This window comes from Mirounga leonina, unplaced genomic scaffold, assembly GCF_011800145.1.
Source record: "Mirounga leonina isolate KUSES-001 unplaced genomic scaffold, KU_Mleo_1.0 Mir_176, whole genome shotgun sequence".
Classification (NCBI taxonomy): domain Eukaryota; kingdom Metazoa; phylum Chordata; class Mammalia; order Carnivora; family Phocidae; genus Mirounga; species Mirounga leonina.
The window spans coordinates 6,107,085-6,124,608 of NW_023270454.1; the positions used below are offsets into that span (position 1 = coordinate 6,107,085).

At 51.1% G+C, this 17,524-nt stretch overlaps 1 protein-coding gene across 1 annotated transcript in view; it reads right to left on the minus strand.

Moving 5' to 3' along the window:
- Positions 1-13,501, minus strand: part of EBF2 (EBF transcription factor 2) — a 187,103-nt gene extending 173,602 nt beyond the window's left edge. The window contains exons 1-6 of the mRNA XM_035022590.1: positions 12,833-13,501; positions 10,207-10,363; positions 9,134-9,197; positions 8,780-8,835; positions 8,205-8,278; positions 2,030-2,098 (exon numbers count right to left, since the gene is read on the minus strand). Of these exons, the coding sequence (XP_034878481.1) occupies positions 2,030-2,098; positions 8,205-8,278; positions 8,780-8,835; positions 9,134-9,197; positions 10,207-10,363; positions 12,833-12,963 (551 nt within the window). The 5' untranslated portion in view covers positions 12,964-13,501. The remainder of the gene's footprint in view (positions 1-2,029; positions 2,099-8,204; positions 8,279-8,779; positions 8,836-9,133; positions 9,198-10,206; positions 10,364-12,832) is intronic.
- Positions 13,502-17,524: the final 4,023 nt, after the last annotated feature.

Genomic DNA, 17,524 nt, shown 5'->3' on the forward strand with positions numbered 1-17,524 from the left:
AAATAAATAAATAAATAAATAAATAAATAAATAAATAAATAAATAAATAAATGCTATAGTCACATAAAGCTCTATAATATGCAGCCAAGATACAATGTCCACCTTCTGAGAAGAATGTAAGGCATCCTAGCACAAACAGTGAAAACACCTAATATGAAAATCTTCTGTGTGGATGCAGAAAGACTACTTTCTTTTGTACATGTAACTGTGTATCACAGAGGATGAAAATGCAAATATGTTTGGCTTTATCCGCAGGTGCAGGCTATATGAGGTTTCTTAAAGTAAGAACTGCTCTGTACAGAGTCATTAGGATGTGCGCTGATGAGATGTAAGATGCAGCTTGGCATTTGTAGGTTTGCAACCATTTCAAAAGCTGGTTCGTGGGGCAAGAGAAGAGGTACTAGTCATGAGGATGGAGGACCATCTTGAAAGGTGAGCAAAGGTGTGTGGAGAAGAGATGATTGGTGAGGTCAGTGTGCACGCCGGAAAGGACTGGGTCTGCATCTAGCCTGTTCTCATATGCTTGAAATTCCCCCAGGGGATCCTGAGGGCATCCTGGCAAGTTGGGAAATGGGGCCACATGCAATCAACACATCCAAGTCACATAAGTCAGGACAGACAGTTCCAGGAGAGGGAGGCTGTGGCAGCGAGAGGAGCACGAGCTGAGAGGACAGACGGCTGTGTTCTAGGGCCAGCTCTGTTCCACCCAGCTGTGCAATCGTGGGCAAGGCATGTCAGCATTCCCAGGCCAGTTTTCCATCTGTCAAATGAGGAAGACGGCTGACCCTAGAGAGTTCTCACAACTCTTTTATTATGAGCTTCTATGTACTTTCAGGAAAAAAAAGAAAAACCAAAACCAAAAAGGAAATTCCAAACAGCTCCCTAAAATGGGTCTCACCTGAACCTCCTATGATGGCAAAGGCACCCCACACACCCAACAAACATTTTACATTTGGTTATCAACCTCTTCCAAGCATCTCAGAGAAGATTGCAAAACTGCCATGGATAGATACTTCTGGAGCCTCCTGAAACCTAGAGTGGCAGGCAGTACCCTCCAGTCGTACCACTGAAGAGCAAAGATGCTGAGTGCTTTGTCCAAGGTCAGGAGCAAGGACAGGATCAGGATTCCAGCCTCCTCGTTCCTAAGGCTATGCTATACTTTCCACAAAGAAACCAAGCTGGCTTTCTGGGAAGAATGCCAGAGGTTCCATTCTCCCAACTGAGAATTCATTGGAATATCGGAATAACAACTTTGGAGACTGTGGTCTCTCCAATCCATTTCAGGACCTGGCTAGAAACACGAAAACCCAAAGAAAGAAGCAATAGGGAATTATTCCGTTTTTTAACGAAAGAGAAAAAATTAGGGGTGGGAATAGGGGATTTCTTAAAATTACATGATTGCTGGAAGTTAATTTGGTATTTCTTCGTTGGTTTGTAAGTTCTGTTTCCAATCACAAAAACAGACAGCTGAGGATGCCTAAATCACATTTCAATGAATTAGCATCTTGTCCCAGAGAATCTTGCGCACTCTGAATATAACATAAGACCCAGAATGCAACGCTCTGTGGTAGAATGGAATCTCCCTCAGTGTAAGAGAGAGCTTGTCATAATCCCCTAAACTGTAATCTAAATTGATAGTCTTCAAAGCCAACAGCAATCACTGAGAATGATAAAGGGGTTGCCACTTAACTTGGGGTACACTGCCTCTTCCAAGAAACTTACTGAGACCCAGCTCTGCCAGATAGGAGAGCTGGCATCCTCTACCATCCACATACTCCTTATTAGGTTGACATCAATGCACCTGAAAAAGAATCTCATCATAGATTTAGAGACACATGTTCAGAAAGTAAGTTTCTGACTTCTTCCAAGAAAGGCCAACCACAACAAGAAAACACATGTTGGACTAGCTCTGCCTTGAAGATAGCATGAAACCAACCTTATGGCAAATCCCAAGCAATCAGTACTCAGCATGGAGATTCGTAAAGGAAAGAAACCAGGAATGATTGTTTCAATCACTTTCTCCCCCTACCTGTCGATGATGACGGGGTCTGAAGGAGTCTCATTTCGGTTCCCACAACTTTTCTTCTCGCAACATCGACTGTAGATTGGGAAAGAACCAAGAGAGTAAAAGCAATTTGTTAAAATCAAGAAAATACAAGAAGCATATAACATAGAAACATTCACAAAAATGTCCTAGGTAGCTTCTTAGCATTCAGTTGCTCAAGCGCAGGATTTGTGACCATGTTTAAAAACAACACTGAACCCGAAGCCCAAAGATACTCTCTCAAATTCTCATTCTAGGGGCTTATAACTGGGTCATTCTCAGCAAATCACAACTTTCCCAGGAGCCATATTTGTATTCTGAACCACAGGCATTGGATTTTTAAATCTATAAGGTCACTTCCAGTTCCATGTTGAATGATTTTCGGGTTGTATCTTTTAGATCTTTGCGTCTTAATAAATATTTGAAGAAAGAAGGGAAAGGAAAAGGCATAAAACAGACCCCGAGTAGCTGCCTGGCTTTATCAAACTTAGGTACTAATAACATCTTTCCAGAGAACTCAGTGTACTTTATAAACATTTAGTTATTTATCCATTTCTGTCATTTTCTAAAGATTGAAGGAGGAAGACCAGAACCATGGTATACATTGTAAAATAGGGAGAAAATGAGGTAGAGAGCTGTAAAATGATCTTTCCCATGATTTTCACCGAGTCCAGACCAGAAATGGGACTTCCCCTGTAAGTCCCATCTTGAAGATGCTGCCTCCCAAGACTTCCACCTAGCAAAGTGCTGGGTACCTGGTAGATGCTGGAGAAAGGCTTGTGAAATTATCTGGGAGGGAGACAGAAAAGAAGAAGCCCTAGGGCAATCACAGCAGATAGGAAGGATTCAGTCAGACCTGAGCAGAGAGCAAAATGCTCCAATCCAAAGGTGTCTGTATGAAAGACCTAGACAGATGTGACAAAAGCAAAGGAAGCTGGGTGGTGGGGAAGCACTGGAAAATCACGTCCCCTCGTTGCTGCCCGCTGCCACTGGCCCTGCAAGCTCCTGAAAACCTCTTGGCTCATTCAAGCACATGGTCTACCATCAATGGTAGTTGCTTAAGAATATAGCCTTGACATGGCATAGAAAAAAAACAACAACAACAAAACATGACTATCCACACTGGTCGGAGACTATGCCACATAAACACTAGCAGTAAGCAAACTAGATGTCAGCACTGCCCTTTCCACGATCTGTTTAAGTTTGAGAGCGAAGCAACACAATGGAAAGGTGGCTAAAGTGAGAATCGGGGCTCTGACGTCCCATCGGACGCTGTCACCAAGCAGCTGTGGGAATACAGTCAAATCTGTTTAACCCCTCTGGGCTTTGCCAACCTTATATATAAAATTAAAATACTGGACAAGATTATCTCCAGAGTCCCTTCTCGGTTTAGGAAGCCCGTGAGGCAATGAGATCCCCGAGCCCTCTTTGGAAGTGATGACAGAAGGAGGAAAAAAGGGAGGCCATGAGGCAGCAGGGACTCCTAGGCCTACCACCAGCCCAGACACAGATTTGCTTTGTGGCTCTCTCTAGTCCACTTGTCCTCTCTGGTCCTCCACAGAATTAAAAACAAACAAATGAATAAAGGAGTCTTTGTAAAACTTTTAAAGTTCATCTTCGCTCCTACAGGGATGCGTGGGATTACCCGGCCACCCATTCATTCTACCTTTCTCAAAGAGCAAGATATACTGGAGAGGTGCTAAACAAGTTTCACCAAATGAGCGCTAGGAGGTTTTAAGAAATTTAATCAAATTAGTAGGAAGTAAAAGAAAAATTGTCTCAACATTCTTAAATACCAGAGTTGGCCACTGGGGACTTTCTGAAATAATATTTTGCCTTTGAAATTATATTGGGTCTTAACTTTTAAAATTTCAATCCATCCCAAGATTAACACCAATAAAAATGCTGGCCAGCTGCTTTCCCACCTCCCAAAGCCCTTGTCTCTCTTCCTAACTCCCTACCACCACCCACTTCCCTCTCCCACCTCTCCCTATTTCCATTGCTGATGTCAGCAGAATACCTATGCGGCTCAGGCAAACCTTTTTTCCTTAGCGACACAATTTCAAAAGCCCAGGCATGCTTGTTACCCAAAGACCTTCTAGCTAGACTCCCCTCTGACCTCAGCAGTATGTGAGCCTAGCCCAAATATGTGTGCGATGCTGGTACAATTTAATTACGAGAACACAGACTGTCAGGATGTGCCAATCTGTTTAGTTTGAGAAGGAATGATTCTGAAGAGGCCGAGTAAGTTTGCAAAATTGCTCAGCTGAATTCAGCTGCTTTCCATGGGGATTTTCTCTTAAGGAAAAGAAAAACAGATAAAAATGTAAGCCTGGTGCCAGTGTAATACAATGTGGAGAATCTCATCAGGGAAGGAAACAATATTCAAAGAAAAATGCAGAGAAACTTTAGGACCCAATCTTCCATGTTCCATCAGTAACATATTTAAGTACAGTCTCTAATGTTAATAGCACAGAAGAGATGTAGAAGACACTCACTTGGTGACTGGGCTGAAATAGTAAAGGTATAAAAATAATAGGAGTGCTCCATCTGAGAGCCCTTCTCAAAATTTCTCTGGGTGAGGCAAAACTAATTCTTTTCCTTTCTTTTCTTTTCTTTTTTTTTTTTTAAGAAAAGTTCTCATCAAGATGTCCTAGTTATTTTTTTTTAATCTGGTTTCTTAAATGACATTCCATCCTCATGCCAGTAATATTAACATAAGCAAAGGGAAGTGGAAAGTGGAGGACATTCATGAACCCACGGTCTTCAAACAATCGCTCTGGGATCAGATATGTGCATGGTGGACCTGAAGGACTGGCGCCCTGAATTACTCAGATGACAAACTCCATTCTCCTCTCCCTTTGCTGTAGAGACAAAGCCCGTGCGACCAACTTCAGGTTCAGCTACTTTAGTGAAAAGGTTTTATAGGGTTATCTTCTAACAAGCAAGTTTCTAGGTCTGAAGTTCCTGGTAAGTGTTTTTTAAAAACTGAACAAGACTGTAAAATAGGAAAGGAAGGGGAAAAATAAACAAAGAGAAGAGGAAACTGAACTTGGCATTAGGTCGATTGTGTTCCTAACTATCATGGAGAGGCTCAGAAGGGCTCCTTCTCCCTAATGAATGAAAATGCAGGTTGGTCCTCCACTCTTTAGTTTGGCTGGGTTTGGTTTATTTTATTCTAATTCTTACTCAGAGAACCTTTTCCCTGAAACACTCTCAACCTTTTCCCTCAAACACTACAGGCCTCTCTGGTCCTCCCAATCTCACAGAGTCTTTAGAGAGGGAAAGAGAAAAAATAAACCAAGTTGGCGGTGAGGCTGGGGAAATATGGAAAATTGCATCCCAATCCTGAATCTTACCTGCCTTCTTCCAAAAGGAAGAAAAAAAAGAGGGATAAGGGATGGCTGGAGAAGAAAAAATCCCCAGCCCTGGACACAGGGTGTCCAGTCAGTCAAACTCCTGCTCAAGACAAGCGAATGTGCCCTTTCCCCTCCAAAATCGTTTTTAAAATTCAACCCTCAACTTTCAAAAATCTGTCTCTAATTTCAAACTCAAATAAGCGCACAGCATGGTGGCTTTTGTTTTGTTTTCTTCTCCCCAACTCCTCCCTGCGATTGCATAACAAAAGTGTCTAAATTCACACCATCTGGCCGATAAAGACACTGGCCTCACTGCCCGGCTGGCCCATCTGATTAGGGCCCCGTCTAGCCTGCGCCTTGTGGCGAAAAGTCACAGCTGTGGGGTTTGCTCGCGCTCAATACAACTCTGTTATTAGCCAGCTGTAGACCTTGAGACAACTTCTGTTCAAATTATAATATCTTTTAACCCTCCGAGCATTGAGGGCACAGGCGTGGCTTGCAGCGACATAACAACTAGATTTCTCCTTGCTAATAATTGGCAAAATGAACTAAAGCCGGAAGGAGAGGAGCAGAGACAACTGGGGAAGGGAGAAAAAGTTATTCCTAAAGAGATTTATTTTGTTCCCTCTGAAAACTCAACGCCAGTTTATGAGCTTTTTTTCCTAAGGCTTAGAGAACATAAAACCATTCAGGGAAATCCCCAGGTATGCTCAAGAACACCACGCAAACTCTCAGAACATGCATCTGATTCATCCCTCAATCATGGACTGCTCTCCCTGGCTCCCAAAATGTGGGAGAAGGAACTTTTCCCTTACTGGAGAATCAGCCAGCTCTGACTGACAAATTGAGATCTTCCCCTCTGGATACATCCAATATTTGCCATCATCCCAGCTAGCTCCCAAAACACACACATACACACACACACACACCATACACAGTACCCATCCAATGGATCATTTATTTACCCATAATTAATATTTGTTTTAAATTCTAGTTTTGGGAAGAACATCGCAGAGCATCTTCCCAGGTCTCAGATGCAGAGAAGTTACAGTACATTAAATTTTTATATTGTGTTACTAATGCAGACTAAACTAGAGGCTTTAAAAATTGATGCTGTTACTTAAACAGCATAAAATGAGGAGGATTTGATTGGGCTTAAAAATAAAAATGTCAGCCTTAACTACAGCTTGATGGGGCGTGCGAGTATTATTTAAAGTGATAGGTATAATTCGTCAGACAATGGGCCAGTTTCGGGGGTTTGTTTTCTTTTCTTTTAAGAAGATAATCTCTCCAAACAAAGACATTTGACATATAAAGAGGGATAAAAAAAAAAAAAAAAAGTCCTTCAATTAGCCAACCAAATCAAAGTGTTCTAACTATTTAATCTAGGTGTTACATGCAAGCTCTTCCTGGAATTGCATTTCCTTTCTGAATGAATCTATCAGGGGCCCTGGGATAATGGAGTGGCTATCTGCTCACTCCCTCACCCATGGCCTCTCCCAGCTACTCAGGCAGGGAAGCTCCATTCCGCTCCGCCGAGGCCACTGGCAGAAATGAACTTTGCATTTGGCAAAGTTTGTTTTTCTAATACTTGGTCAAAACCAAAACAAACATGGCTGATTGTTATGGTTTCTTTCTGACTGGGTTGGGAGGGAGCCGAGGCTGCTGGGAGCTGCCCATAAAACAGTCCAGACTAAATCAGATGGCCTGCAATTACCCAAAACTAGCAAGTCTGGAGCTGGTGGACGTTCACTGGGGCAACAGCAGAGCAAGGAAGAACTGAGGCTTTCTCTCCAATCCGAGATTTGGGAGGAAGAAAAACGTGTATGGACTTGACATTTAAATGTTTATAGTCAAATAACCACCTCTTTCCAGAGTTTCCTTTTCTCTTTTGCTGTGGTGGGTCCCCAGTACTCAAACGTTTGTTGAAAGGATGAATAATTAAGTGCATGGATGAATTTCTTCTAATTTTTAATTCTCTTCTAGTCAAGCAGAAGAAAGGACTCAAAATGGAATGACTGGTCTCCAGAAAGAAGATGGGGGAAAATGCGGGAATCTGAGTAGACTGCACCTCTCACAACTTGATGCTCAGAATCCAGTTGTTGCTCCGGACCCCCTGATGGGGTCCTCTCCCTGCCTCTTCCACTAGTGGTCAACCGGACTACTCTTTCTACCCAGTACTTTCTCGTGACCTCTGAAACTCCCCTGACAAGGGAAATCACCGGAGAAGCAACATCCCAGGAGGAAGGAAACCCTTCCGCATCATAGACAGGTGCCTCAGCGGTTGGGGTGGGGGTGGGGAGGGTGGGTTCCAACCTCCGGTAGTCCCTCTCCCAGACTGCAAGTCTTGCCAGTGCTTTGATCCCTGTACTCCACGAGTGACCCTCCTGGAAATCTACCCGGATCTGGCAGGACAGGCAGGAACCTAGCAGGGCGGACCTCGGGTGGAGACCCGTTCAGGGAAAGTCTGTGACCCCAAACCTGGCCGGGGGCTGCCCGGTCCCTCCCCGCACTGCCACTGACCACTGGACAACAGAAACTTTCCTCGAAATGGAGGAAACTCTTGAGATGCCAGGGGGGTGAAATCCTGAGTGGTTCTGGGTTTCCTTTTGGAGTCTGAATGGATATGCCCTAAGAATCTGGCCTTTAAGGGAGAATTCTAGCAAATCAGCCCCCGGGGTAAGGCCACCCTCCCCTGGAGCCACCACTCCTGAAACTCAATGCTGGTTGCATGCAAGCCGGCTGGCGTGGTTCACCTGCCCGCTTTCCAGCAAAGCCCGCAGGAAAAACGCGACACTTACCTGCACATCACTTCGTGCGTCAGGAGAACTCGGCACATTTCCGGATTCTTATTTTGTCCCTCGTAAGCTATGGGCTGCAAAGGAGTTGGGGGCAGGGGCAGGAAGGGAAGATATGAAGGCAATGGAGAGACAAAGAAAAGGGGACGTTAAAACAAGCACAGAATCGTTTTTTTCTCCCTCTGCCCACTAGTTCATTAAGAGTTAGCCAGAAGCTGAGCTGTGGCCTGATTAACTCAAGCAAAAGAATAATAGAGAAGTTTGCCCTGGTGAGGACGTATTCCTGCAAAAGGGAATGTTTCGGGGGACGGGATCTCCTACCAATTGCTTCCTCTCTTCACCCCTTTGTTCCCCTACCCCCAACCCCAACCAGAAAGAAGAAGAACAAGGGAGAAGAGAGGGAAAAAAATTGTTCTCCAGGCTGGACAAGGTGCTAGTTGATGTGGAGAAGCATGTGAAGTCTGACCCAGGAAACCGTGGGGGGTGGGCAGAGGTCAGGGGCAGGCGGGGAGGGAGGGAGGTGCGGGGGTGGGGGGGGCGCCGGGGAGAAGAGTAGACGGGGTGGCCCGCCGGCTCACCTGCTTGGTGACCGAGTCGATGAGCCTGACGTACAGGTCCTGCTCGGTGCGGACGCCTGCGGGGGAGGGGGCGGGCACGAGGTAAGGGCCGCGGAGCCGCTCTCGGCACCCAAACCCGTCCCCGCTGTGGGGACCGAGGCCAGGGCAGCCGCTCCAGGCTCCCGACTGCAGGCAAGCACTCCGGCTGTGCGGTCCTGGGGGCAAAGGCCGCCCACCCGCCCCTGGCCCTGCCCGAGCCTCCCGCAGCCCTGCGCTCCCCAGGCCTGGAGGCTGCCGGCAAGCGACTGCAAAGTGGTCAGCCGCCCTCCTAGCAAGAGAAACGTGCGGGCGCCGCAGCCGGCGCTAGGCGCTCACCATTGCTGTAGAGAAGCTGTAACTTATAGTGGGTGCCGTTGTTGGTCTTCTCGTTGCCTTGTTCCTGAAAAGACAGGCAGCGTTCGAGTCCCTTGCCTTCCAGCACCCCCCACCCAATGAAGGAAAAACTAGAGAGCGCACCCCACCCCGCCTCCCGCCAACTTTTCCCCACTCACTAGGCAACTTTGAACAACCCCCTGCCCAGCCCCAGGTCAAAGGGCAGGAGCATCTGCCGGAGGCCAACCCCTGAAACTTGCTAGGGCTCGGGCCACTTGACCCTCTGCAACCCCTCTCTCCCTCCCCCTTAAAAATGTCCTCAGAAGTGTGACACCCCCGCCCCTGAGACGCGACAATAGGACACCGCACCAAGGATACCTTTAAACAGGCCCCACCCAACCCTACAGGCTCTGTCCATCCTTAAGAAGCCCCAAAGCTTCTCTTGGCAGAAAGATGCAGGGACCTGTCATTTGCAAGGGTAGCATTTGGCTCTATCCCACCAAGACTAGAGCCTCTGGGGCCACAAGCTCAGGGACCCAGGCCCAGATTCGAGCAGGACCTCAGGAAGCTCCAGCCCTAAAGCTCGCAGGCCCAGAGAGGGCAAGAGACTTTCCTCTCATCACATGTCCATTTCATCTGAGATCGAATCCAGCCCCCAAACCCGAGCTGGGGTCAGAGTGGACACTGCGCTGGGGAGCGAGAGCGGGAGAGAAGGCTCAACGGGGAAGGTGGGCCAAGACTTGGCTCTGGGTATCCACTCTGCCAGCGCTGGCAGGTGCAAAATAACAAAAAATAACCCGGAGAAGGGCATGCTCTGCTCTGAAGGGCGTTTGCTCCACGGTCAGTCCATGACCAGGCTCTGCTAATGACCCCAGAGTCTGGGTTCACAGAGCCATCAGCGCCCCCGCAGCGAGGAGGTGCCGGGAAATCAACTGATTCAGAGGCTGGGGCGAGAAGCCTCGATTTATCATTCCTGATGATGTGAGTGGAAAAGTGTCGCGAGTGACAGATGGAATCTTTAGTGCTTTGCAAGGAGGTAGTTATTAGGCGGTGAGGAAAAGGGGACCTCCGCTTACTTTGTCGTTCTCCACAAAATCAACGAAGGCTGTGCGCTCAATCTCCACTGGCTGCCCCTGCCTGTCATAGAGCGCCAGAACGAAGTGAAAGAAGTTGGATTTCCTCAAGTTGGAAGGAGGCTGCTTCTCAAAGTGGGCCCGGGACAGGGCCACTCCGCTGCACAGGAAAAGACATGGGGGACACCGGACAGAGGGAAAGAGAGAAAGATACCATGTTACCAACATGCCCACACAAATACTGCGGGGGGTCAAGGGTCCCCATCCCGGGTCCAGAGTTCTGGGCCGCTCAGACCTTTTTGCAATTCAGTCTAAGAAGAGCGGACTCTTTCGAGTAGTTACAGTGACCACAGGGGTTGGCTGACAGGGCGAACGCCCCTCTCCACTGCCACCGCCCGCTGTTCCAGCCTCCGGGCATCCCAGGGCCCAGCAGCTCACAGTCTGGCCTTTAGTGGAGACCAAAGGATGCCCGCTGCAGACCAAGGCCCAAAGCAGTCCTGAAGGAGGCCGTTCAAGTCTTATGCCGTAGGGCCGCCCCTATCTTCACCCTCAAGTGGAGCTGCCAGCTGGGTCAGGATTGGGAACTAGGCCCCCGGGGTTAGGGCAATAAATCCTCCTTACTTTTGAAGAAGTGACCCATTTCCTTCATCTTCATTGGAGTTACCTGACCTATTGCTACTGCCCATTACGCCCTCCTTGCTCTCTCCAAAAGTTGGTGGGTGGGGAACCCCCTGGGGGCGGCGGGAAACCCAGAGCCCAAGCCTCGGTTCTACCGGGAGAGGCCTCTCCTCCCGCTTCCCTCGCTCTTCCGAAAAGTTGCGCGCGGGAGAGTGGCAGAGTGGAATCCCCGAGACCAAGGTTAGCGGGCCACTGCGGACCACGGGATACTGGGGACCCCGCCCCCAGAACTGCTGCGCTTGGAGAAGGCAAAATGTTATTAAGAGGCAGAGAGCGTCCTCGCCTGGGGCCAGGGGGATCCCCGCTTAAGCTGCATCTCCCGGCGGCGCCAGCCAAACCCGCTGACCGCGAAACCCCTGTTGGGGGGCCCGGGAGGCGCCCCTGAGCGTTTTGAGTGTGTGCACACACCTCCTTGCAGACCTGTCGCGGCCGGGGACAAACTAGCCGCCAGATCACATTTAACAGAAGTCTCAGGGCCCAGGCGAGCGCGCAGATGGCCAGTGCTGCCCCGCGGCGCTGGGATCTCTGGTCCTCGTACCCCAGGGTGTGAGCACTTTCACTCTTTTGAATGGCGTAAAATTCTGGCTAGAGTCCCCCTCGGGCTGCCTATTCCAAGTTTAACAATGATTTGATCCGGGTAAAGGAGGAAAGTAGGGGAGGTATCTTTAAGGTGCTTGGCTAAGGAAATGCACCTTGGAGCCGGCTCTGTGAAGCCGCCTGATTTCCCTCCGCCTGAGCCCTGCGAGTCCCCAGACCGCGGCGGAAAGCCGCCTCTGCCTCGTGCCGTCTGCCGGGGGTATCGGCGCGCCCCGGGCTCCCGCAGAAGGGAGGGAGCCGCGGGCCGCCCGGGTCTCCTCTCCTCCAAGGATGGCGGCTGGTTCGCTCTACCCGGGACACCTGGAGACGTGGCCTATCTGGGAGAGGAGGCATTTCTCTGCGGGATGTCAGGACTTAAAGGGAGATGGCTAGGAGAGCGGATAGGAAGGCTGGAGTCGTGGGAAGAAGTTCGTGGGCTCTTTGGGGTTTGTGGGAGGAAGGCTGTCTTTCGAAAGCAAGGACGCGGAGACCACAAATCCCAGCTCAGTAGTGGTGATGAGGGAAAGGGACCAGAATGCCTCCGTGGGGTGGCACCCTAAACAAGGCGTTTACTATCTCAGCACGCGGACGTTTAGAAACAAAGTCAACTTCAGTAACTAGCAAAACTAAAGGCTGCTGATCCCTGCGTTTGCGGCCCGTCTCCTCTCCTCGCCTTTCTTCTTCTTCTGTGGCTCTTTCTACTGTTACTCCTTCGTCTTCTCTTTTTAATCCCTTCTCTTCCCTCACCCGCTCTTCCGTGCGTCTGGTCCACTGTTTGATCTCTGCGCCTGGACCCTCCAGCCTGCCCCCCCCCCCCCACGCCCCGGAGCTCCCGGCCGCTTTTGCCTTCCCAGCAGCGGCTCCGGCCTCTCCCACTCCTCGCGTCGCCGCCGCCATCTGGCCGCGGGGCTTCCGGCCTTCAGGAATCACCCGGCAAGATGCGGGAGGAGAGGCGCTTGCAAGCGGCGTGGCGAAACCCGGGAGGCTCCGGGAAGCCGGCTCGCCGGCTGTCGCCGCTGCCAGCTCCGGTCCTAGCGCTCTGCTCCCGGCCGGGCCCGCATCGCAGAACCAAGGGCTGAGCTGCAAAGCATTGGATGCCACTTTGTTATTTTTCTTCCCGAAGAGTGGTCTGTGGGGAAGGAGTGGGGGAGAAACACAAACGACCCAAGCAGTTCGGAAACTCGAGTGTCGGCTGCGGGGTAAGTGTACCCTGACTGCAGCGACCTGCCTGCCCTAGGTCGAGCTCCAGCGCGCGGGGCCAGGGCGACAGATGCGGGGAGAGAGAGGGGGCACACAGACAGACAGACGGTGAGAGCGAGAAAGGGAACGAAGAAAAGCATTTAAGACCGTAATAATTGTGAGACCGTATCGTTACCTCTGCGCCGCGACATTGGCGTCCACCACGCCGACATTCCGGACCCAGGACCTGACCGAATCCATCTCGGCACCCAGTGATTTCTCTTTCAGAGCTGGTCCTCTTCCTAAAGTATCTTGAATCCCAAACATTTAAAAAGTCTGGTCTACTGTCGCTTTAAAAATACGAGTTACAACACTGTCCCTACTGTTTCCAATGCTGTCACCAAACCGTCTCCTCCAAAGCAATCCAAGAAAAGGGATCAAGAGCCGAAGTTTGAGTCTCTCGTTGGTAGGGGGGGGGGGGGGGCGGCTAAAAGAGATAACCCGTCCTTTGCTTCGCGCCTGAGGTGCGGACTGATGTAGTTAAAGTTTGCTATTTATCCTCCGCAAGTTCAGATCTGCCGCCTCAGGGCCTCCGTCCTAGGTCGCTCGCATCCTTCCAGCGGCAGCGCTGCCTCCAGAAAGTGATCACAATTTAGAAGCATCACCTGTTCTGGGAGAAACAGGAGGAGATTGATGGCTGCCTAATCTCTCTCCTTCCTCCTGGTCCCCCCTCCCTGCTCCTCCCCACCGTTCGAATTTAGAAAAAAAAAAAAATCCCCAACTGGATCAGTTGTAAAAGGAAGGGGAAGACCCGGAGCCGAGAGGAGGCGGTGGCTGGGAGCACCGCGGAGCCGGGCTGCAGCCGCGCGCGGGCCCCATGAATGGGTTACTACAGCCGCGGCCGCGGGAGGCGGAGCCGCGGCCCGATAAGGAGCCTCATTTGCATGGACGCTCGGGATTGGCCGGCGCTGGGCAGGCCGGGCCGACGTCCTCCGGCGGCGCGCGCCACGCTCGGCGTTGCTGGGAGTCCGGGAGGTGAAAGGGGACAGAAAGCCGTGGACGCTGCGTCCATGCCCGAACCCCGAGTGCGTGCGTGGGCTGAGGCCCCCAAATCTTGCACTGAAGCCGAGTAGTCAGCCCCTGCAGGTTGGGATGTCTCCGCTTAGTCAGGCCGCGGGAGCAGGAATACTCCGTGGATCTTGCCACTAGATGCAAATTTTTGTAGCCTGCGGGGAGGCATATTCATTCTCATTCTCTGGGTTTGAATCTGTGTTCATGTTTGTGAAGAAGTGGAGAGTGTGACCACATGTACTTATGTTTTGTGCAAACGTTCCCCAGAGCAACCCAGTTCCCTGAATGGCTCTCCCCAAGTCTCCTGGAGTCTCGTGGTGACACTCAGATTTTGTGTGCGGTTTACAAGTTGTTGAGAGAGGAGGATATATGAATGAAAGCAGCAGGGTGGGGGACGAGCAAGGCTCAAGTGCTATTCAAATAAATAGAGTGTCACGGAAAACGGTCAAGGAGCTAAGGAAAATACCCCCGGGCAGACATGAGCGGGAGTCGCACCCGTACAGATGAGAGCTTGCTGACAGATCGTGGTTCGCTGAGCGCGAGAGCTTCCCGGCGTTGTCCCGGGAGTCCCCCCATTCCACTCCACTCCAGTTCCTGAAGCCCCGGGGGGAGCCAGCAGAGGAGCTGCAGGGAGGCAGAGGGGAAGTCGCGGAAACTTTGCCCACGGGCGTGCGGTCGCCGCGTTGCTGCCCGCGGGCTGGTGGCCGGGAGGCGGCGGCAGCTCAGCCAAACAGCTGAAACCCTAGACGGCTTTTTAACTACGCCGGGCAGCTCGCGGTGCCTATTAAAAATCCTCCTGGCTGGGTGTTATTTTCTTGCTTCTCCTTTTGTATTCTGATCTGCGCATAGATCTGCTGCTGAAATCTAGAACACCAGCGCGAAAACAGATTTGAAGACAATGAATGCAAATCTGTGCTCAAAGACCATCTGCCGTGGAGGAGACAAATCAGCTGTTCCACAGTTCGAGCGACTGCGCCCGAGCCTCCCGGCTTCATTACTGAGAGGGCCTTGGCTAAAGCCTGGATTACATTCGGGAGACTTTGCCCCCACATAGGACTCAAATTTGAGCGTCTATTGACTCTCGACCAGATCCCTTAGGTGTAGGTGAGCGCTCAGAAATGAACTGCGAGAGTTTGCCGCTAGAGGACACAGCGCCTTGCAACTCGTTTGCCAGAGCCGACTGGAAGCTCGCACTTTCAGAAAATGCAGCTCTCTTGAGAGAGGGACCGGTCTGCGTCTCTACTCTATCCCAGGGGCAAACCGAGACCCTAGACTGCGCCCGCGGATCGCGCTCAGGATGCGCAGGTCTCTACTACAGATACTCACTTGAAAACCAATGAGGAGGGGGTGGGGGAAGGTGAGCGAACCCTTTAGGCACCAACCCAGGGTCCAGGGATTGGGGTAGTTGATTTAGGAGGCGGAGAACGTGAAACCCCCGCCCCTGGGTTGTGCTGATTGTGGCACTGCGACCCCAGGGCTCCAGCTTGGTCCTGTTGGACAAAAGGGAGCAATGAAGAAAGACTGGGCGCCAGGGTATGGCACAGGACTGTTGTAAAAACCAAAATAGGAGTTGTCCATAGAAAGGAGGGTGGAGAGAAATCTGTAGGATTGAAACTTCTACCCTGTTTCAACCTGGCAATTCTCTATTGTATGCAGGCTTTATGGATAATTTCGGTCCCTGCAAACACTAAGCTCTCGGAGTCTTCTACCCCGGCCCGCACTCTTCATAAAATCTCTCTGAACCTAAACCACCCAGCCCCATTCTCATCTGCGGTCTGTGCCCAGCGGAGCCGATGCCTCGGGTGGCGGCGGAGAGTGTGGAACAGCCCTTGAGCCCCTCAAGATGTGTTGATGAGCCCGGCGATGTTTTTCAAGGGGCCTCTGATCTGCTGCACCTCCACGCTGCCCAAGAGAGGTACTGAGCGCAGTCCGAGGGACCGCGAGGCAGCAGTGGGCCCGAGCCTGGCCAAACAGCCTGCCCTTCAGGTCCGGGGTAGCTGGGGTTAAAGGACAGAGCCCCGGTCGAGGACGCTGGCTCTTCTCTCCCGCAACAGCTGCCACCCAAATTATGCCCCTCAGGAAGCGAATGAATTGGTCCTTTCTCCCGGCTCCCTGCTGCCCGCCCCAAACCAGACGGCCGCGCAGCGCGGGCGCCCCACCCCACCTCCCAGAGACAAGTTCTGGGGCCGTGGTGCCCCGCAGGGAGGTAGTTTGGGAGAGCCGAGACCCCGAAACTTTGACGTGGGAGGAGGCGGGAGCTGCACCGCACCCCTCCAAGCCGGCTGCGCTAGGGGCGCCCTCCCGCGCTGCTTAGGGCGCTCCGGGCAAACAGCCGCCGCGCTGCCGGGGGCCCACCCGCTGCGAGCCGCGGGCGTCCAAGTTCCCTCTGGGTGGGGACGAAGTTCCTGGGCTAGCGCGGGAAGGAGGGCTGAGGGGACAGGGAGTAAGCGGAAGCTGCCTTGGGCCCAAACGAGGCGGCGCTTCGACCTTTGGGGAGCAGGGAGCGTCTCTGCCAAATGAGTTGGGTTTAATTAGGTTTGTGTAGGTTTGGGGGAGGATGGACGCAGAGTTGGCCACCCGCACAGAAGGAGCGTTGGTTGGTGATGAAGTGAGCGGCTGCTCCTGGAGGGTCACTCCCGTCTCTGTAGCCGCCAGCTACCCCCAGCAAACCTCCTTTTAGAGCACGCCACAGAAATCCCGCCCTGAGCCGCGCGGGGGCCCGGCTGGCGCAGCTGCGGCCCGGGGAAGCCCGGCCCTGCGGGGGTGCGGAGCCCTCGCGCGCATCCCCGGCTCCCGCCCGCGAGCTTCGTTCTGCCCCTTGCCAGCGTCGAGAAAAATCTAAAATGACCATTATTAAAATACTTCACGACCTTCTATTTACACAAAATTGAGGTAGGGGGTGGTGTTCCGTCTTTTACCCTGTCCTCTCCTTTGTTCACTCTTCCCAAGGAACTCCCGGGTTTTCTTTCCGTTCACGTTTCACGTCCGCACCTCAGTGCGATATGTTCAATTTCCTCCGGATCGGTTTTAAAGCCCGTTTCCCCCAATATCGTTTGGTCCAGTCTCCTGGGCGCCACATCTCTCCTCCTCCGGGTCAGAGCTTTGGAAATTTTTCTTAGAAAATTGTTCACCAAGCCTCGTTCTCGTCAGGCAGGACACTGGGGTGAAATCAGAGGTGTGAAAACAGCCCCCCCCCCCTTACAATCTGACCTTCACCCACACCCACCAGACACTCACTGAGGCGCCTGGGTCTATGCAGCCCGAAGAACAGAGCCTGGCTAGTACCCAGGGAATTCGATCCATAGGGACAATCAGTCTGGGTTTTGTAAATGGACAAGTAAGCCTCTCTTAGTGATTTTTCCAATTTGTTTGTTTGTTTTAGTTGGAACCTTTGCTTTTTGTTTGCGGGAATAGAAATAAATGGATTTGCTCTCCATCTCAGAACGCTGCTGAATATTTAGCTCACAATTCTTCGTGGAATGATTTTTAAAAACATCCAACTCCACTAACTCCCACTCCAAATTTCATCGTCAGTATTTTTCTTGCAGAAACTGGACTTGTATGCTCCATAAATAAGAATTCCCTAGAGAGGGAGGGAGAAAAGATACTACTGTATTCACAAAAGCACCACAAATATTTCAGGAGGATTCCACCATCCATGCCGAACAATTCTCTTTCAGGACAATTTGGTAAGAAGTTAGATTCGCTTCTTGATTTTTTACATAATGAAGGGGATTGGATTAGGAACAGCTGCAGAAATGCTGAGGCATGGAAGAACGTTTTATAGACACATGAGATTGCTTGCACCCGGGCCAGT